The sequence below is a fragment of the Ochotona curzoniae genome, unplaced genomic scaffold (assembly GCF_017591425.1).
Source record: "Ochotona curzoniae isolate NIBS_2020 unplaced genomic scaffold, NIBS_Ocur_1.0 contig_832, whole genome shotgun sequence".
Lineage (NCBI taxonomy): Eukaryota > Metazoa > Chordata > Mammalia > Lagomorpha > Ochotonidae > Ochotona > Ochotona curzoniae.
In genome coordinates this window covers 4,950,844-4,972,603 of record NW_024466580.1, presented here as the reverse complement: position 1 = coordinate 4,972,603, position 21,760 = coordinate 4,950,844, and the positions used below count along the sequence as shown (strand labels likewise).

The 21,760-nt window shown below is 44.2% G+C and overlaps 1 protein-coding gene across 1 annotated transcript in view; it reads left to right on the top strand.

Moving 5' to 3' along the window:
• The first annotated feature begins 7,545 nt into the window (after nt 1–7,545).
• BARX2 (BARX homeobox 2) overlaps nt 7,546–21,760 on the top strand; it is a 69,658-nt gene continuing 55,443 nt past the window's right edge. Inside the window, exon 1 of the mRNA XM_040992641.1 lies at nt 7,546–7,955. Coding sequence (XP_040848575.1) covers nt 7,580–7,955 — 376 coding nt within the window. The 5' untranslated portion in view covers nt 7,546–7,579. The remainder of the gene's footprint in view (nt 7,956–21,760) is intronic.

The window sequence follows — 21,760 nt, the reverse complement described above, 5'->3', positions numbered from 1 at the left end:
AACCAAGATTATAAATAAAGCCTTTACTATTCTTAAAAACATTTCCTTTTTCCTACCTAGAAAATTGGGTTTCTTTTAACTTCTTTGTCCTTAGAACAAAGAACTATTTATTGTACCGCATCAAGGAGACAAAGACTTTTTTGGTAATTCATTAGCAACTCTTAACAATTAAGCTGCAGACACTGAACAAGATATATACAGACACCAAGCCAAGCAACCTAAGAGATCATGCACTCCCAAACACCCAGGGAGGGTGAGTCACCTCAGACCTGAACATAAAGTTTATATTATTCAGTCATGATGATAATTGTTTCTAATTGTCTCCGTGTTTTTAGAAAGAACTTTGTGCACGGAGAACAGTCATGCATGAATAGGTTATCTGTCCTTTACATTTGCTCATATTGACTTAATCGCTAGTTCGTTTAGCACAGATTTCAGAATTGAATCATTTAGTGGAATGTCTCTGATCAACGGCTGTTCAGTCTGTAAGAGGGAGTTTTATAAAAGAAAAAGAAAAGGTAAGGAGGCAGGCAGAATGCTGGGCTGGGCTCTGGAAGCACTACTGCCTCTGCGCTGAGGAGCACCTGCTTCCCCGTGGAGCTATCACTATCTCCCCCATTAAGACACTATAACATTTTGATATCCACTGAAGAGCCTATGGAAAGTACTAGCATTAGTAAAAGGACATGATTATTCTGCTTTTCTTGTATGGCACTTTGTGTAATGAAGGTTCTGAAGGGAAGCTATGTATTCCATTTTGCATTTGGTAGATCACATCACTTATCACATTATGTGAAAAGCAAGACTTGAGAAGGAATAAACACTAATCTAGGATTTCTGGTTCTGCTACATTTATTTTTCAACATTTTAGCAAACACCAGCCTGGCTTGATTCTTCTGGCTTGGTCCCAGCCTCAAGAACACAGAAATCAAATGAGTACAGAACTATCTCCACGGCGTGAGTAAGTCATCTTCATACCCATTACATTTTGGCCTGAAGATCTGACCCAATACCTCCCAAACATTAACTGATAAAAATCACAGCCTCCTTCAGGAATTGGGGACTATATTCTGGTTTCAGAAGAGAAAACCAAAACCTTTTGAGCTACATCCACTTACTGCCAACCGGGAGAAAACAACCCATTGTTCTGCTTATACACATGAGTAATTTGACTAATTTCCCCCCTGCCTTGGCAGACTCTTTTATTGACCTGATTGAAATGACCAGATGTTTTGGCAGCTTTTCTAGACACAATCTGAAAGACTCCATAATTGACTTAAGTCAACGTATCAGGATGTGCACTGGCAATGCAAATGGGACTTCTGTGTTCCATGATGACTTCAAATTCCAGTTTAAAACACAAGCTGCTGGTGCAACAGGCACCATCTCATCCATTCGCTTTTGTAATTTGAAGATGACTTCAATCTGAATACTCCTGTAACTTTTGAAAGTAATGAAGGAAAAGTTGCACTGTTGATGATGTCTGAAAGCCATCTTGTTTGCTCCAAGGGAAGGTAGTTTGTTCCTCAGCATAAAATCTTCAGATGGAAAAATGTGAACAGAAATTCATTTGGCTCAAATTATCCAGAAAAGGATAATTTGTAACTGTGTGAGTGTTTCACTCCAGAATTTTCCTCGTTGCTTTGTTGTTGTTGTTTCTCTGTTGTGTTTTGAGCACAGGTGCTCTGCTACAACCTCTACAGATGGAAACAATATTCTTTATAAAAGGTTCACAGAGGTCAACTTGCATTTCAAGGTGTACACTATTGCTTAGAAAAGGAACTGTCTGCATTTCAGTGCATGCATGCATGCCTGCTAAGGGCAATGGGATGCTTTGGGCTCGATGGAGTGCTTTGCTTCCTTTTCCTTTTTAACTTCCTATAAATAAAAAGGTTCCCCTTGAATTTGCTTAATAAACAAGATTTATGAACGTATATCTCTTTTAAAATTCTTTTCCTTCTTTACGCAACAACAACAATAAAAGCAATGTTTACAGAGTATGAGGTCAGGGGCATACGGATGCATGGTACCCTAGAGAGAGCATGTGTGAGTACACACACACACTCACACACTCCAAGAGGAGGGCAAAGGGAGATGTTCATTTACGCATACTGTATGCTTATACCTAAGCAGCTGATTAGCATCTGTGTCCAGAAGTTTGTGCAAACTTCCTCTTAATTAAGGACCAGAGACCATTAAGCGCCTAGACCATTTACAGCTCAAATTGGCATATTGCATCCAGTGTCCTTGGTAAAGATCATTCTGTATTAGCATAGTCACAGTTATGCCAGCAGATTTCCTTAATCACTCAAGCTCTCCTCGAGTTTTGTTTTTCTTTCATGTGCACAGAAGGCCGACTGGCTCCACGGGTCTTTCCCTGTGCTGGCTGACACAGGAGCCCTCTTGTCCTTGATAACAGGCGACGTTAATGACCCACCAACCGCTTGTTCCCTTTGAAATCTTGCCTTGTGGAGTTGCCAACTTGCCCTAGGTTTGGGAAGACTACAAAGAATTCACGGAAACCTACTGGAGGTCCGTTTGAGGCCAACAAGTGAATAAAAGCATTTAATGGGATGATTTGGATGAGATGTCACCCAATAGGTGCAAGATGACGGCATTTTTTGGCAGATGAAAACACGTAAAAACTATAAATGACCCAGTCTCCTGTGAAGTGGTGCTGATTACACTGATTGACGCCTGCAGATGTGCTAAGTCTGGGACTACAGGGCCAGATGTTCAGTAGCAGTTAGGGACCTAGGTGGCCAAGGCTGATTCCCTTAGCTAATGATAGTCTGCTTACTCCTCTCCCTCCCACTCCTTTGTCCTCTGTTGAGTCAGGTTTTGAACACTGAGCAAAATCCAACTTTAAACACACAGGAAAGTGGAGAGGCATTCTCCAGTGCTTTTCAAAATGTCATACTTTTTGTTGTTTTTTGTTTGTTTGTTTTTAAACAGCAAGCTGCTTATTTTATTGAAAACTAAAGAGCTTGGGGAGGTTGGCGTTGTATGAGTCAGCAGTGTACATAACCTCTCTTGGACTTCCTAGCAAACCTCTGGGGACCTGGTGGAGGATTATTACCATATTAACAAGCTGGCTTGTCTGTTCCAATAGTCTTTGCTCCCATCCTAGACACCAGGACGCTGTTCCAATCCACTTTTTAAATGCTGCTTCTCTCATCTTTCTCATCAGGGAAGCGATATCACTGGGGAGGGGGGAACCTAAACCCTGTTGCTGCAAACTTGCAGATATTTTTTCACAACGCTTTGACAAAATCAGAGTATACTAAATTTTATTAATTTTTTTTAGCTTTATCAGTTGGGCTAATTGAGGCACACAGGGCACTGGCAGAAATATGATAGCATGTCAGGATAGCATGATTTTCAAAAGGAGAATCTGATTGTTTTAATCTGCGTGCCAAGATTCTAAAATTTTGGAAACAGCAGTATGATTTACTATGCTTCCATCTTTCATATAAACGTCAGTGCCCTGTGGCTACAAGCCCCAATCTTGCTATGAAAAGTAACAGAAAGCTGTTTGGGAGAAAATAAAGAAGGATCTACGCACTCCTCCCCATGCCCATTTGTCAAATGTGGCCGCTCTAATGAAATGCACAAGCAGGTTTGTAAATTAATATCATCATTAGTAATAAGCTGGCCTCCTCCTACACCTCCCTTAACTTGTTATCCGAGGCTACCCAGCCGGCCTGCACAGACAGCAGCTTTGGCATGGCTCTGAGGCCCAGGGGAATATTAACTTACGAGGCTTTCCTTATTTTGCTTTTACGTGTCTGAAACTATTTCAAAACTTAGCAGCTGAAATACAAGTTACTAAATGCACTTTACAAGAATGTTAGAAGTGTTTTCATTCCCATCCCCCATTTTAGAGAAAAGAAGGTTGAGAAATGAGTGAGTGTCCTTAGGAGACATGTCCAGGCTGTTCCCAAATATCTACTTCAACACACAGCTCAACATGGCAATAGGATAATGAAACTGAAAATTAAACTGAGACCATCTCGGGTCAGATCCTAGATGCAACTTAAAAGTCACCCTAGGGTTTAAAAAATTATTTCATTACATTTCAGTGGTTGTAGTTGACTGGGGAAATACTGTGTGGGAGGTGAAACTGTATACTAATTCTTTGGTTTCCTGCTGTCCTCACCTCCAGCCCTGACTTTGCAGAGTCCTTGTCCCCTTCTTTCTGGCTGGGCTCAGGCTCCAGGAATCAGAAGTAGGTTAGGGAATCCCCTGAAGCCTCCTGAGAAGTCTGAATGTGTATCCCCTTCCCTGCAGGTCTAAAATTGGCCCTGCGACAACAATTTGGCAGTGTTTTCCTGGTGGGCACAGGGCAGACATTGCCTGGGTACGGTCACCGGAGGCTGGGACCGGTCTGTGGGTCTCCAGCAGCCGGCACAAGTTTGAGTCACTTTGGCAGATGTCTTCTGCTGTATCACTTCACTAATGTTGGAAACGAGTTGCCTGCTTTTTCCAACTGAAACCGCATTTGGTGATTGGCAGCTGGGATGTGCTTCCTCCCAAGGAAGGTGTCTGGGTTCAGAGGACTCTGGGTAAAAAGAGGGACATGGGAGCAGAAGGAATCAGACTGCATGCCACTGCTTAAAACCTCAGAATTATCCAAGATACAAGGGATTCATTCAAAAGTCTCATTTAGTATAAATTCTAAGGTTTGCTGTTACCAAACGCCTTCTGTAATTTAAGGTTCCCGGGTTTTATACTTTCACCACTCATGGCACATTTACGGAGCAGACGCCAAGTGGGTTGCACACCGGGACTTCATCCTCTAACGTGGAATAAACGTGCAACAAACAAAGAGCGTGCTACTCCAGAGGCAGGAGCTGGGATGAAGAAAGGACAACCTGTGGTGCAGGAATGAGGATTTCCTGTTTGCAAGTGAAGGCTCAGACGCATCTTAAGTCAGAAGCAAGGGAGAGCTAGTTAGGACACTCCAGGAGCTGAAATCTCTTGAACACCTCTGCCTGCAGAACTTGATGGCTGCAAACTCTTTCCTCTTGATGGGAAAAGCAAAGATTTAGAGAGAGAGAGAGAGAGAGAATCCGAGGTGCTCAGTATAAATATTTGACTTCTTCAGCTGTGAAAACACCGCCAATTAAAAAATAATAACATAACAAGAGTGTCCGCGACAGCCGACGGCCGACCGGAAGCCGGGAGGAGATGCCTGCAAAAGGCCAAACCAGCGAGCAGGAGAGGTGGCTAGGCTTTGGCTATCGGACTGCTAACCAGGGGCCTCTGCAGGAGCGGCGGTCGAGAAACTTGGAGGGAAGAGCGAGGAAGGAGGGAAAAATAAGTGGGAGATGGACCCTGGGGAGAAGCGAACGGAGGGCGGAAGACAGAAAAGAGAAGCTACAGTTGTTCTCTACTGGGAGGTTGGAAAGCCCTGCAGGGACTTGGTGACGCTGGAAAGCAATTAAGAGTTGGAGAGCGGGATAGAAAGGAGAAGGAAATGCCAGGTAGGACAATGACAGGACTTAACAGTAACGCTGTTTGCGCGCAAGCTGGGAGCACCCGGATTGCGCTCGGGGGTCGGCGCACTCAGTTTGTCCTAGGCCAAGGAGGCGCTCAGGTAGGGGACTGGCAAGTTCCAAGCCGGCCCTGCAGGTGACATTGCTTTTGGGTCACCTTCCCGCCAGGTGCTCTCAGATCCTCCAAGACACTGCAGGAGGCTGGGGGCGGGGACTGCTCAGCATTTTCCGGCTGGCAAATAGAACTCAATGCTCCCTGGAAGAACGCAGCTCCCTTCCCCTGAATCCCTGAGCTGTTACTATCCGGCCCCAGCTCCTTCTGCGCTCCGACAATCTTAGCCCGTCAAGGCCCTGGTTGAACGACCGCTGTACCCGCCAGAGGACAGGACGCCTGGTTCCACAGAGAAAACAAGGACGCGCCAGGGCCCACTGAGGCCACCTCGGGTTTCTTGCACTGCACGCGGCCCTTGACGATCGTTTTCTAGGGCCCTCAAGTTTCCTGGCGCGGGGGGGAGGAGGAGGAGGAAAATGAAGGAAAACGGTCGTAAACGAAGAGCAGGGAGGGAAACCCGGGCACGTAATAACAGCTTTGTAAGGAAGTTTCTCCGAGACGCACTGAGGGCCACGTCTAGTACTAGGATCCGCCTATTAATAGGTTGTTTTTGTTTTTGTTGTTTTTTTTTTTTCTTTTCCCTTCTTCTTAGCGCGAGATTCTGTGTTCCTCCGCCAAGTTTAACATTCGGCTCCGTGTCTATCCCCACTCTGCAATAGGCTTCGCCGGAAGCCCGCTGAGATTCGCGGCCGCTTCCAGGTTGGGAGTGGAGGGCAGATGTCGTTCGCTTTTGGAGAAGGCCGTCTGCGTCTTTAATTTTCAGTGACCGCATCTTTTCTTATCTTTTCTTTTTTTCTTTTCTTTCTTTCCCTTCCTTCCTTTCTTCTTTCCTTCCGGTCTTTATTTCTTTCTCTCTTCTTTTTCCATTTCTGAACACACCAATTCCAAGACAAATCTTGGAAATGGGCGCGCACCTGCCACTGCCAGCCAACTGCAGGGCGCGGCTTACGCAGCGGGAGCCCCAGGGACTTGGAGGCCTGGTGGGTGCCCTCCACCCAAATTGAGATTGAAAACGAAAGTTCGCACAGAAACGGGCTGGTACGGACTCGGAGAGTGACAGCCCTGAAGGAAAAAGGCAGACTTCTCAATAAACTTGAGTCTTTGTGGCAGCGCATACCCTGTCGCGTATGGTGGGACCTGGGGACTGACTGAGCGCTGGCAACAGCCCGCACGGGGCCCACTGTCCGGGGACCCGTCGGCAGCCTGGAAACAGGCTGCGCTGGCCCTGGCTGGCGAGGAAAGACAGGTTACAACCAGAGTTTAACATAAAAACGAATGCACACCTTTATTACCAATTTGTAGGTTATGATAAGGATAACGGCTGGGGCCAGGATCATTTACAAAAGTCTAGTAGCTTCAGTTTGCGCCCTCGGTGTAAACGTCCCGATCGCCTAAGTCGGTGAAGGCTGCTGGGTTTCCATCTGAAGATGGAGAGGCCGCGGTCCTCGGGCACAGTCCACGCAGGAATCGAGGAAGGCACAGGGGCTCTCGGGGGCTTCGGTTCTCTGATTCTCGGCATCTGGAGATTTGGCCGAGTAAGACCTGGGCGCACCAGCATCCCAGCCAGACGCTGGCGACAGCCAAGATCGCGTGAAGGTGCCGCTGGACACGGTCCCGGCCCAGGTCGTTAGCGGGGGCGGCGCGCACTGTCCGCCGCGCGGCACGCGTGCGCGCACGCCCTGCGCACACCTGGAGCTTGTCCCGAGAGGGGGTGGGGAGGAGAGCCCAAGCTGGTGTCTTAAAATAGAGACGCCGGCAGGGGAGCGTGAGACACCGGGGTAGCTGCGGGAGGCGGTGAGGGCAGCGAGGCGCGAGGCGCGCAGGGTGACGCGCGGGTCTCCCAGGCGGGCGGGGGCGGGGTGGGCGCCGACGCCCCTCGGCTTATACCCGGCACCTGGTCCGCAGGAAGTGCGCTCTGATTGACAGCCGCCTGGTCCCCAAAAGGCTCTGCAAAGATGCTGCTCTTCGGATGGGTGTAGACGCGCAGCAGGCGCGCCCGTTGCCCGCTGCTCTCGGTGCTCCCCGCCCCGCCGCCTGCCCGGCTGCAAGAGGAACGGAGCTCAGCTCTCCCCTCCCCTGGCGCGCCAGCCCGACTCGGCGGCCCCGTCCGGGCACTCGCAGTCGCGCTCCGCCCGGCGGGCGCTCGCCGCGGCTCACCATGCACTGCCACGCCGAGCTGAGGCTGAGTTCGCCCGGCCAACTCAAGGCAGCCAGGCGGCGCTACAAGACTTTCATGATCGACGAGATCCTGTCCAAGGAGACCTGCGACTACTTTGAGAAACTCTCCCTGTACTCCGTGTGCCCGTCTCTGGTCGTGCGCCCCAAGCCCCTGCATTCCTGTCCGGGTAAGATACCCGCCGGGGGGCGGGGTACACGGGCTGCAGTAACTTTCGCCCCTGCCTCTGTCCCCTCTGCTTTCCCGGCCGGCCGAGGGAAGGGGGCCAAGGGATCCTTCGCCTGAGCCCCAGTTAGGCATCTGAACTCCCCAGCTGCGGGCTTGGCGAAGCGTCTGTTGCCCAGCCAAGCAAGGCCGGGTACGGGTCCCGGTAAAGGCGCCTTTGCTGCATTTAGTATAATTCCAGTAAAGGCGGCCCGGCCCTTGGAGGAACCCTGCGAAAAAACGCTTACTCCTTCCTTGCTGTGCTTTTCAGTCAGAAAATTCTAGCCGGTGACGCTACGCAGCGTCCCAAGTGCGGCTTCTGCAGGTGGGGTTGTAGATGGTCTTTGCCAGAGAACTTAAGGTGTTACGTCCCTGGTCCCCTGAGACTGTCCTGAGTAGGTCGCGATTCCAAGGTTCACTACGAAACCGGGAACTCTGCGACCCTGGCTAAAAGTGACAGCGCCCTCGGAGAGTCCTGCAGTCCGAAGCGCTGAGGGTGCGCGCCGCCGCCAGGGAGGCGGACTCGTTTAGTCTGAAGTGACTGAAAACCAAGGATGACGTTAAAAAAAAAAAAGTCCCTCACAACTGCTTTGCTGTCTACAAACAGCTGAGACCTGGGGAAGTTCATGAATACATTCAGGAAGTTGTAGGTTTTGTAGAAAATAATCCCAAGATGTGGGGGAAAAATTTTTGAGGACATTAAGCTACAAATTTCAGAGTGCCTTGAGGGGGAAAAAATGTTGAGTCCATTTTGTCACAATTTCTGTTAAAGGCAAACATAATATTTCTAAACCAAAAGAAATATTGAGTTCAGGCTTGGGTGTAGAGGTCGCATGAAATAAACTAATTGAAGTATACTTCCTTGGAAAAGGAGCCTCTTTGAATGACTTTTCAGACATTCCAGCCAGAAGTTACTTGCGAACAATGCAAAGTCTCAATAGAACAATCAGTACATAAATATTAAACATCCACAATGAGGTCCTTTGTAAATCAATTCCTACATGCCTGTGATGATAAAGTAAGCGCCATGTTCATTTACTCTTTGAAGTGAAATTTGCAAAGTGGGTTTAGGTTCACTATCCCAGAACAAATCTTTCGATTATTTTAAAATACTGAGTTAAGAAAAATAAAAAAACACTGCTGTTAATGTACACCAGAATTAAGAAACCAATGAGACATTTTAGTAATAGGGTAGAGATCTGTAAAGTTGATATTTTTACATGTTTGTGATGCCCTTGAGTGAATGCTCTTTATTATTATTATTGCATTTTTATTGTGATACATTTTGAGAAACAGGGGCTTATCCTCCCTCGTTCCAACTTTTTGTTGGTTATCTGCTTTTATGTTTCAAAGGGGAAGTCGGCTGAATTTTGTTTTGAGCAGAAAGCATCGTTTGCTATGTTATCTACAGTCCCTTTGAAGAGAAAAGAGAGGCTCCATTTCCATGGCAAGTGACAGATCTCCAATCAGCAGTGTGTTCAGACCTGGCCTCCGGGAGCTTCCTGGGACCAAGCTGAGCAACTTCTCCCCCGTTCCCTGATATAGACTAGTGCTGGCAAAATGTCCAGGGTCTTTGCCTGCATTAACTTGAAGGCAACTTTCTAGGCTTGTAGGAGTCACAGAATTGGATCACAGAAGCAAACCTGCCAGAAATAGAATAATAAATCGCCTTCGTAAACAGTCACCCTGTCAGTGCAGGCTGAGTAAGTTCTGTGGTTTAGTGAACCTGGTGTGGGAAATAAGTCAGAGGGAAATGAAGTGACTCACAGGTAGTGTGAGCTTTGAAAGTGAGCTGCACCTGGGTCATGGGCTGAGGTCTTGCCCAGCTTTGCCCTTGAGAAGTTCGTTATGGTTTGTGGATAGGATGACTATCGGCAATGATGTTCTTGCCCTGTTCATTCAGTGCTTTCCTCCTGCAGATGTTGCTTTGAAAATGTGTGATGGTTTTTGTGTCATGGTTTTTCTGTAGTTGAGATTTTAAAAAGAGAAACTGGGATTTTCCCAGTGAAATTAAACCCATAAAAACTGGCTACAATAGTTCATATTTTCAGATCATCAGCCGTCTGTGGGTTTACAATTACAGTTAAAGCCTGACATGTATTAGATCATGGGAATCCCATTAGTGCCTTCTTGGGAATTTCATTAATACCAGGCTTTCAAAGTGAGTTTTTCGTTTTTGTTATTAAACAGTTGCGTTCAGAATCAGAAGTTTATTTTAGAAATTTAAGAAAGGTACGATAACAAACTGTCATTCATAAGGAAACCATGATTTCTTTACTGGGTATAGTTAAATGCTTAACACAGTTTTGGTGGAACCAATGCATCAAAAGTTCGAATTATGTGAAAGACATAAATTGGAATTAAAGCTATTGAATTTTCTCATCCTTTTGTTTTCTATTTTTATAAAGTCTAAGTGATTGCAGCAGAAGCGAACATTATCAGGTAAATTAATGACAAAGGAGAAAAAGTTTCCACCAACGCTAAGAATCGCCAGCCTGCGCCGTGCATGCATGGCGTTGGGGTAGAGAGAAAGCTACAGACTTAGAAAAACCATGAGGTTTTAGAAAACATCATGAGGCAGTTGATGTTTTGATTGAGTAATCCCCATGTCAGTGTCTGGTCCTCCATCTCCTAGGCAGACGAGCAGGTGTTTAAGTAAAATGAGAAATGGAAATGTTTTTCACCAGGCAGAACATCACCTGACGGCATGTTGGTGTTGGATACTGTAATCCTGCTGAAATACTCGTGCTTGTGACTGTGAGTGCAGTAATTTTAGTCCTGGAGAGCTGTCTTTTTTAAAGCTGCTCGGCTGATTTCTTAAATCACTTTGATATCTAGAGGGAAAGCAAATCTTTCCAAACAAGAAGAAAGTTTCCCACTAAATTTAAAAGAAAACATAAATTTTAAAAATTCAACTTAAAATCTGAGCACGAAGGAAGCCGCCTCCATCTGCAAAAAAAAAAAAAAAAAAAAAAGAAAGAAAGGAAGGAAGGAAGGAAGGAAGAAAGAAGCAAGTCTTGTTACTCAGGCTGTTGTGGAATACTTTTGCAGGTAATTTTGTGTAAGACCTGTTGGTTTTAACTTTGAGTAATAGTAATCCCCATTGAAAAATAGAATATATCGCATTGAGAAATCAGTCAGTAGCTCTCATAAACATTAACATATTGACAGTGATTCAAAGGCAAAATGTAAGATAAACTTTATGATGTCATAAAGAGCAGTGAGTTTCAGGGTGCATGTTTTGCTTTTCTGGTAGGGGGGCACGTTTCTTGGAAGAGTCGCATGAAGCAAGCTGGTTTCCCATGGTAGGGTAGATTTTGGAGGTACCAAAAGGGATTGTTTTTGAGGCTCTGTCCTGAAGCTTGTTCCTTATTGCAGGCAGCATTTCTAAACTGCTCCCCAGAGTCAAGGATGTAGAGATTTTTCTCTTAGCAATTTTCCATTCCTATGAGGATACCAATAAATGAAGCTATCGTGCTAATGACTTCTAATTTATTATAATTGTTTACTCTTGAAACCTAAGTGAGTTAGATCCTTGGATCTTTCATAGCCTCTGACCATATGTGGCTTTTAAGTATTTCATTCACTTCACACTCTAATTCCTTTCCCCCACTCTGACAGCATAGCTGTGTTGAATCTCTATAGCTTTAGCAGTCAGGCTTGTAGAGCTGATCACCGAGCTGTGGAGCTGAACGTGAACAATGGGCCGAGTTCCTGCAGTAGGGGAGTGTTTCCTGCAAAAAATGGTTTCACTCTACTCAATAAGGTCATCCTTGTCACAGCTTCCAGGAATCAGGAGGAATTTTCTCACTTGGTTACATACTTGGGATCAACCCAACCAGCCAATTAAAAAGCAGCATTTGGGGAAGGGTGTTTATCTTAGCAGATGACATAGAGAACATTTTATCCTTTGGTGGGTCCAAGAGAAACAAGTTCTTTGGGTGATGTCCTTGGGCGTATTTCAATTGCAGAGATTGTGTGTCATCCCAGAGAAAGCAGGCGTGCAGCGACTTTCTTGGGAGATAGAGAGCTGACGACTGCTTCCTGGTGTGGGCTGCAATGATTCCTCAAATCTGAATGCTAAGTTGGAGATGAAACTCACAGAAGTCTTGGACAATTCAAGAGTCGGGCACTGGAAGATTAATGAAGAAGTATAAACCAGGGTCTGGGAAAATGATTGTTATCAATGGGTGTTTGCACTTCTGCCAAGGGCAAATGAGCTTTTACAGCAATTACTCATAACTGCATCGTCTGTTCCCTTTTGAGGGGTAAATAAATTGAAGGGCTTAGGACTCGGGATTTCTTCTAGGGTCAGGTTATGGTGGGACTGAGCTGGTATCATGTTCCTGCTCCAGTCTTATGACTACTTTTTTGGCTGAAGAGACCATAGGCTCCCCTGGGGAGTCAGCTTGAATTCATGAAATCATGAATTAATCATCAGCAGTATCATCTCTGCCTCTGAATTATTATTATTATTATTATTTTCTTCTTCTTTTTCTATTTTGAACAGCAGCTGGAAAGATGGTTGGAAAAAGTTTTCTTCACAGTTCAAATACCTCTTCAAATGTCCAATCTTTGCCATCGGTTAATGCAATAATTTAATCTACAAGCATTTGTATTTACCTGGTGATGACATTGCCAAGTTCTTTGTTTTTAAGTTGTTTCTAAATCAAGATGATCACCTAAGGTGTTTGAAATTACTCCAAGCTACTTGCAGAACCATTGCCAAGCTCTGATTTGCTTATTTCTAGAGTGGATGATGGGTAGTTTGGAATCAGGTTAGGGGAGTGTTAAGACAGTTTACTATTTCTGCTTATCCTGTGAAATTTTTTCTTTGAGCTCCGCCTAAAAGGTTTTATCATTCACTAAAATTATCAAGTTAGCCTTCTTAAATGCAAATGAAATCAAACTGTGTGTATTAACTCTTCTGTTAAGCCAGATTCCTAAAGACATACTGGCATTCTTGCTGATTATAGAAAGGGATCCAAAGAATTCATGGGAAAGCGCAATTGAAGTTAAATATATTTTGGTTTGGAAAGTTTTAAGTTCCATGCATAGCTAGTTTGTTTTTACAATATTTTTATGAACTTTTTGTAGCCTCTTTTGGATAGAATATAGAATTTGTGGTACAAGGCTGGACAGTATTTGTTAAATTTAACATATCCCAGGGATTTGTATGAAAAGCTTTGCAAAATGTTATTTACATTGTCAAGGCAAGTTAAAAGGAAGAAAAAAAGAGAAGATTTAGAGAAAAAGAGAAAAAGTAGGTTGCTCTGAAATTCTTTCAATTTTTTTCATTATAGTTTAAAGGGGGCAAGAAGGGGAATTTCTTTTATGTGCTGGTTTACTCTCCAAATGCTCACAGCAGCCAGGCTGGGCCAGGCTAACACTGAAAAGCTAGATTTCCATACTGGCCCCATCTCACATGTGTTTGGCAGGCAGCCACGATCTGGTGCCTTTTAGGAGGAACCTGCTGTTGCAAGTGGCGCTGGGATTTGAACATAGGTCTTCTGATACAAAATGGAATCATCCCACATAGCAGATGAATTGTCAGCTTGCTGTGCCTGGGTTTGAGTCCCAGCTCTACTCTTAACTACAGCTTCGTATAAATGTGCACCTGGGAGACAGTCATTGATGGCTCAGGTAGTTGGAGCCTTACCACTGACTTGGTAGTGGAAATGAGTTCTTGGCTCCTGGTTTGGGCCTGGTATAGCCTCAGTCCTGGCAGGTACTGGGAGAACAACCAGTGGATAGAAGACCTGTCTCTCTACCTTTCAAGCAAGATGAATTAATTCTATTTACGCACACACTCAGGATCTTCAAGAGGGAAGCCCAAAGCCTTGACAGTGCCCAGTGCCTTGTGTTCACTGTGGAGGACATTTAAAATTTTTATTTATTTGAGAGACAAAGAGAAAGAGATCCAATCTTACTGTTCATTCTCTAAATGCCCATAATAGCAAGATTAGGGACAGACCTATACCGGGAGCTGGGAACTCAATCTGGGTCTCCCATGTAGTTGTTAAGGGCCTAACTACGTGAGCCATTTCTAATGGTTTCCAGCATGTGCATCAGCAGAAAGCTGGAGCCAGGAACCAGAGCTGGGCAGGGAACCATCCTCCCTGATGTGGGATGTGGGTGACCTAACTGCTGAGCCAAATTTCTGCCCCACCCAGAGCTTTCTGAGCTGTTTATTGGTGCTCTCTGTTGAGATCACACTGCAGGAGGCACAGAGAGGAAAATAGATCACGTGGTCTGAGGCTCGCATGCATGCATGTAGCTCATAGCCTGTGAGAGCTTTAGAGTCTAGAACACATTTGTTTTACCCTGAGACAGTCAATGGCCATGAAGTTCTCGTGTCTCCTGAGTGAGCCCAGGACTGACTCTCAACTGGAGTATGAGCAGAGGGTGACAAGGATGTGGATGAACGTTTAGACTTAAGTCTCATTGTGCACCTTGTTGGGGAAGGTGGTGTTTTGTACTTCAGTCTTGGGCGTTTAGTCCTAGTGAGATTCTAGAGATGAATGAGCCACCTCCTGCTTCCCAACTTGCCAGAGCTCAGAGGTGCTCCTGGAACCATCAGAAACCCCTGTGTTGCAACGCCTTTGCTGGAAACAGAAAACGGAAGACAAAGAAGGAAAGAGGACACCTTGGGAAGGAGCAGGCATGTGGAACCTTCCCCTCGTGTCTATCTCTGTTGTAGCTGCCTGAGGGGTTAGAATGGGGGTTTCCTCCCTCCACAATATGCGTGACCAAATTTCCATTAGGAGCTTTTAATAAAGGGCTTTATCTCAGGACCTTGCACTCAGTGAGTGGTGTTAATAAAGTCAATATTCTCCAGGAAGAGAGTTGAAAAAAAAAATTCTTTTGCAAACACCCAGGATTTAATTTATTTTTATTGCAGTTTAATAACGGCAAGGAAAAGAAAAGTGTTGTTAAAGTAAATGCTCTAAATAAAAACACAGTTAATTTTCCATTACAGTATCTAATTACTCATCATCACCAGGGCATTTTTATATGGCAATTTAACTTCTTGAAAGTGGAAACTTGGCACACGTGTAAGGAAGAACGCTGTGCACCTAGATAGATATCAGAAGGCTGTCTAATTATATTTGGGCGAGAGTCGCATCTTACATATGATTGCTGTGAAAAGAGGGCCTCTGCCGGAGTCGCTGAGGAAAGCTCTGGTTACTTCAGCGCCAGCTGAAACGGAATACACACGACTCATTCTGAATGCTCCAGGAGGCACAAGTCAGTCACCAGGGCCGCTGACATGAGGACTACTTGATAGGCCTGGAGGACAGCTTTCTGTGTGTCCTGGCTGCTCACACAGACGTTGCTAGGATGGGCTGGGCCTTCCTTGTGGAAAAGGTCAAGGTGCCCTCACAGGGGAGCCAGTCGGATTTCTCACCAGTCATTCCCCCAGGGCCAGCAGAGGCACTTACGGGAGTTTTTTCCCTTGCGTTTCTGTAGCTTGCCAGAGTACTTGCTGGAACCCGTCTTCCTGGATGTTGGGGATAGATGGGAGGTTTCATGGTGTGCGTTGAAGGGACTGGCAACCATCTAGAGTGTATCAACAGCCTTTTGTCCTTTGGTCATTGTTGTTATTAGTATTATTATTTATTGTCAAAGTACTTAAGACAGTTCATGGAAGATGGAAAGAAAGTTTATTTTGGTGTGAAAAAGAGTTGTGAAATGTATGAATAGGTTTTTGAAATACTCATTTTTTCCAAGATGTTTTTAAGATGCGTGGATTTAAAATTAACAATTCTTACAGCAGAATAAACTTGTCTTTTCAAATTTCATGTTCTACAAAAATTTTTGAGATCTTGTCATATTTGATCAGTGGTGTCATGATAAGCGATAGCATGACCTTATTTGACAATCATTTCTGACAGGCCTGGTGGAATTTCATGAGGTCACAGCTGTATTTCCATACCAGGAAATACCTGGTAACGGCAGGTCCCAGAGGCTAATTAGCCAGCCTGCCATCCTGCCAGCCTCTGTGTCCACCTACCTGCCTCTTTCCCAGGGTTCCTTTCATTCTGTGACGTAACCGTGACTGGGGCTCAGGATAATGATCATCTCACAAACAAGGTCACGGTTGCATGTGGATTGATAGCAGGATAACTTGGATGTTTAATTATGTAATATCGAGGGGTGGTGACCTACATGTTTCCCTGATGACAACGTTCAGGATAGAGTACTAATGTGATGCTTTCTGATTCTCAGCAGGGAGAGTTGCTGAGAGTCCTCTTTCTGAGTCCTGCAGCAATGGTTCAAAGGGAGCTAGATACTTGAAAAAAATTATATTGAAACTCTATCCCGAAACTTTTTGTGTATGCATAATAGTAATAATAGGTGTGGTAACTTTTTGTTAATAGCCTAATAGTTAGTGGGTACTGGACCAAGTGTTTTCTGATCAGTTTTCTTTTTCTTTCTATTTTCTTTCTTCTTTTTCTCTCTGTCTTTCTTTCTTTCTCTCTCTCTTTCTTTCTTTCTTTCTTTTTTTCTTTCTTTCTTTCTTTCTTTCTTCCTTCCTTCCTTCCTTCCTTCCTTCCTTCTTTCCTTCCTTCCTTCCTCTTTTTCCCTACAGAGATATATTTTTATTGGGAAGGAAGATTTACACACAGAAAAAGATCTTCCATTCTCAAATGGTTCACTCCCCAAATGGCCGTATCCGCTGGAGCTGAGCTGATCCAAAAGCAGAAGCCAGGCAGCAGTGGCATCACAAGTGATGATGTTCCTGCCACCCACTAGGGAGACCTGGATTCACCTGGCCCAGTCGTGGCCAGGGTGAGGTTCTGGAGAGTGAGGCAGTGAATGGAAGCTCTATCTGTTTGGCCTGCCTTTCTTTCTCTCTGCTTCTTAAACAGCTAAAATGTTTTTTAGTGTAGCTTTTTAGCAGGGAAGAGTAATGTTTGGAGTAGCCTTAGGAGTATTATCTGGCTGACTTCTTTTTACTTTCTGTGACTGTGATCTGATTTCCAAACTGCAAAAGTGAGTCATCAGAGACTGAGAGAGAGGGATGATCTGTTACCATGGTAATCCCAAAGAAATGATCGTTATCAGTTGCCTGAAACAGTCAGCCTGAATAGATCGCTTTTCTCCAGAATGACAACTGTAGGAGCAGGTGCTTTATTCCACTGACCAGAACAGCCAAGGCATTGCAAAATAGCCCCACGTAAAGAATGCTGTGTTTAGACTTTTGGTAGAAATGTTGTCCTTTGGGAGTTCCGTTTTTCTTGCATCCCTGCAGAGGGAAAGCACTCTGTAGTTTAAAGAAATGAGTTATGTAGTTGAGAGCTTGCAAAGCACTTTCCCTCCCTGGACTGCTGGTCTCTGTCTAAATAAATACATATGCACTGAATCAAATAAAGCAATCAAAGCTCTCTAGGGCCCTCCTTCCATCTAAGACCAGAGCCAAGTGTCACTGAACTTTGCCTTGGTGTTTGTGCTGCTGTGGTCAGCAGGAACCAAAGTCCACAGCAGAAGGACTGTGGAATAAAGGACTTAGAGGATGTGTTCCTAGTATATAGACTTGTATCTGTAAAGTCCTACATTTCATCATACTTTGACGATGACTGGTGTTGATCAAATGGACTGGAGCTTTCAGTTGTGTTTTCCTCTGTTGACCTCCCCATCTTAGCAGTAAAATTCTACTGCTCATAAAATGGACTAGCCAGATGGGGGATTGTGCAGGAAGGAAATGCCAACGAGGCCATCACAGATGTCTGCCTCCACCCAGATAGGTAAGAAAAATCTGCTAGGGAGTCTTGCTTTAATTCAAGGTGGTTTGTTCTCTGGAAACAAATCTGAAATCCTCACTCTTGAATCTTGAATCATGAATCTAATGTTCAGGTGCTTTTAGCCACAGCCCATTTCCTGTTACTGCTCAGCTTAACTCCTTAGCCCACAACAGGTCCCCCATTTTTTGTTTTAAAGCAGACTTGAATGCGCCTGTCTTAGGTTGTGGACTCTTAGGTTATCAGCCTTACCTGTCATCGGGAATCTCTGAAGCATGACAGAGTCCCTGTCTTAGGTTGGTCAGTGCCTGGTCCATCTTACCCGTCACTGGCTGCCATTCAATGTGTTGCCTACTGCAGATGCACAAACCATACTTGGGGAGGCTGGTAACCCTGTTCCATGGCTAGGAGTATCTTTAGCATGGTAGCAATAAGCAGACAGCAGTCCCCAGGTTTGGGAAACATAGCACTCACACAGGTGTAACACACACAAAGGCATATGATGGCCCTGACCATATTCCACAGCATCTGCTGCTCCTATGCCAGCAAATCAACCCGTAGTTGCAACGTAAACATGCTCACCCACACGTATTCATCTATAGAGTTCTGTTGTTCCATAACTCTGGCAGTCTGTTCCGCCAGCTTGTTCACTTTCATCACGGTAGCTGGTGGTGGTGGCTGCTGACATACTGGCTACGATGGTCACCGTTATGCCAAAGTCTCTTTTAAGCTTATTCAGGCCAACAGAGGCCTCTCTGTTAGCCCCAACAGGCACAGGCAGGATTCCGGGCAGCCTCATAACAGCAGTATCGCCATTGCCATTCCAACACGCTGTTAGGATGCAATTGACCTTGGTGTAATTCACTTCAGAGGCATTTCCTGTATGTAAGAGAGAAACGTGGGGATAACACAGGCAGACATGGGCTTAAAATTCAAGGAGCTGAGGTTCACCCACATGAGCGAGTCCTCAAATCCAGAGGAGTGATAGAACTAATACATTCCATAGGAATAATTGCCTCCCTGAATAAGGGGGAGAAGGGAGCATGGTAGCACATGTCCATACTTCACAAAGCTGCCACATAGAAAAAGAGGGTATTTTCCCCATAGTTATAACAGGGGAATGATAAGAAAAAGCATGGCTAGAAATTGAGCTATATTTAAGGGGAGGACCAGATCTCCAACAGCTGGGGTCGCACACTAGGCAGTCTGATAGTATAATTTAAGGAGAAACTGTCAGGAAATATTGGGACCTTGTTGCTCATAGGAAGAGGACAAAAAGGAGGGGTGCTTAACAATGGCCCAATATACTTGCTTGTGCCGTTAATCTTCTGATTCAAATACCATTACCATGGCCAGTACTCGAGCTTTCACAAGACTCAGCAGCAGGAGCTTGCCGGACAAGCCCCTCAGGAATCCACCATGAACCATTCTCATTTTCTGAAAAAACACAAACCAATCCTCACCCCCATATGAGGACGGGATCTGAGCCTTGCCACTGACCAGTCAAAGGATCCTTCCACAGCACGTAACCATTCTGTTTTCGAGATGGATTCCAATGATCATCTGTAGCTGACCTTCCTTCAGCATTCAATGTTAGAAAATTTAAGATAAATAATACAAGGTTCAAATGGTCTCAGGGATGCTATACTCCCCCTTTTTTCTTTAAATAGATAATCCTCAATAGTATGATTGGTGTGTTCCACAATACCTTGTCCTTGAGGATTATAAGGAATGCCTGTTATTAGCTATATATGGTGGGAGGCAGCAAAATTACAAAACTTACTGCTGGTATAGCAGGAGCCATTATCAGTTTTAATAACTTTGGGAGTACCCAATATGGAAAAACATGCATTACAATGGGCTAGAGCATGCCTGACTTGTTCTTCTGACTGAGGAGTAGCTGGAATAAATCCAGAGCAAGTATTGACAGTAACATGCACATACTTTAGTGTCCCAAACTCTGCGATGAGTGTCACATCCATTTGCCAGACATGATTGGGTAACACCATATTGGGGAACAGGCAAAAACTGCAGGCACACTGAGCATTGCTTCACGATGGTTCTGGTTTGTTCCTTGGGTCAAACTAAAGCGCAAACAAAGGGTGTTAGAATTCAAATGAAACCTAGCTTGTGCCTTTTATGCTACTTCAAGGGCCAAGACCATCAATTTGGTGGTGATATCTACAGCCACATTTTATGCCCTTGCCTTCAGGATATAAAGCGGGGCCTTAGATCTGAGCTACCAGATTTCTTACTCTTATAGAGACAGTATAAAGTGGAAACTGTCAAATAATAGTTTTATAAAGCATTTATTCCAAAGGCCTACCGCCTGTTATAAATGAGACAGGAGTACAGGTTAACAATAAACTTAAATATAAGTGTATCAATGACTTAACATATTTTAAAAACAGACTATTATTAATTTAAATTACATAAATCACAAGAAATCTGTGTTAAGTAGTGATCTTATTGCTGGACAAATTAAACGAGTTTTTAGCAAAGGTTTAAAATCATTTAGATACTTTTACAACACTATCAGAAAGCTCTGGGAGTAGCTGCAGAATTCAGGTACTGCCATGGCCTCAAGGCAACCTGCTTTTGTTGTTGATATGCAAATTATGTGCACTGCATTTGCAGCTGAGGATCCAGATAGCTGATGAGACAGACAGATGAATAAGTTTACCCACATTAAATTTAATTCACAAAAACTAGAATATTTTCTGACTAATAAGCAGAAAGTAACACATAATAGCAATGTTAAACATGTACAATGTTAAACTTGTACAAAAGACAAACATTAAGACACACATGTGCGCACACACAGACACACACTTTTGAAGACTTAAAAAAATGATTCTCAATCAAACTTAGTAGTAATGTTCACCAGAAACCAGTAGCTGAAAAGCCATCAAGTAAACAGCCTTGAACCAAGACCTTGAGAGAGAGAAGTCACCAGGATGAAATCCCTCCATCAATGCAAGAATGTGAATTTCAGTCTTCCCAGTAATATAGATAGCTATCCTAATACGTAGTGAACAACCAGGTACAACTGTAGAGCTAAATCATTAAAAGCACGCAAACTAAAATTAAACCTTCACGACTCTATGGATGTATACATTTTGACATGACAGAATTTTACTCCATTTAGCAATAACCTTAGTGTAATCTAATCAACCTGATTAATTGTCTCCACAAAAATGGGAGAGTAATCTGTTGGCATTCTTGAGGCCTCATAAGAATATCAAGGGAAGCCCTAAAATTTGAAACTTTTGAATTATTGGATGCCTTTTTAAAGATGGCTAAAATATCTGAAAGAAGATTTTTGTTGTTGTTAGTATAACGCATTATAGATTAGACTCAGTTATTGACATGAAATCATCACTCAAATACCTTTAAAATTTCACATTTTTGAAAATATCATAAATGAAATCTCAAGAATTACAAGAGACAAATATTTTCTTTGAATTCTAAATTCCCAAAAGTTGCCATGGACATGCAGATGGAGTTAGCTTGTTAAACATTTATCACAACAAAAGACCTTCCAAGGTATAATTTGCAAATCTAGAGGACAAGTTCTGTAAAATCCTTCTTTTTTCCTTGACTTTTTCTTCCTGATCATTTTATAAAAATATTTAAAAAGTGGGCGATCAGGCAATAGAAAACTTAGGGTCAGGTATGGAGGTCTGGATGAATCAAACGCGGCCAGCTGCTGGCAATAGAAGGCCTGACTAACAAAATCAGCATCCCAAGAATTGCTATCAGAGCAAAGCATTCAGCCAAGCTTACAATGGGTGGGGTCTAATTCGTAGATGCCTAGGCTTCAATTATGGAAACGGTGAGTGGGGCCAACGGGCCATACATGGCAACAGTGTCCCTCAGATTCTTTACGTCCTTAAAAGATAGTGCCACATGCTGCCTGATTCTCTGCCCTTGCTGAGCTTCTACCTCAACCACCGGGAAGGCAAAGCACCTAACAAGGTGAGCTGCCTCAGGGTCTCTCTGCTCCTGTGCTTGCTGTACCGCATGT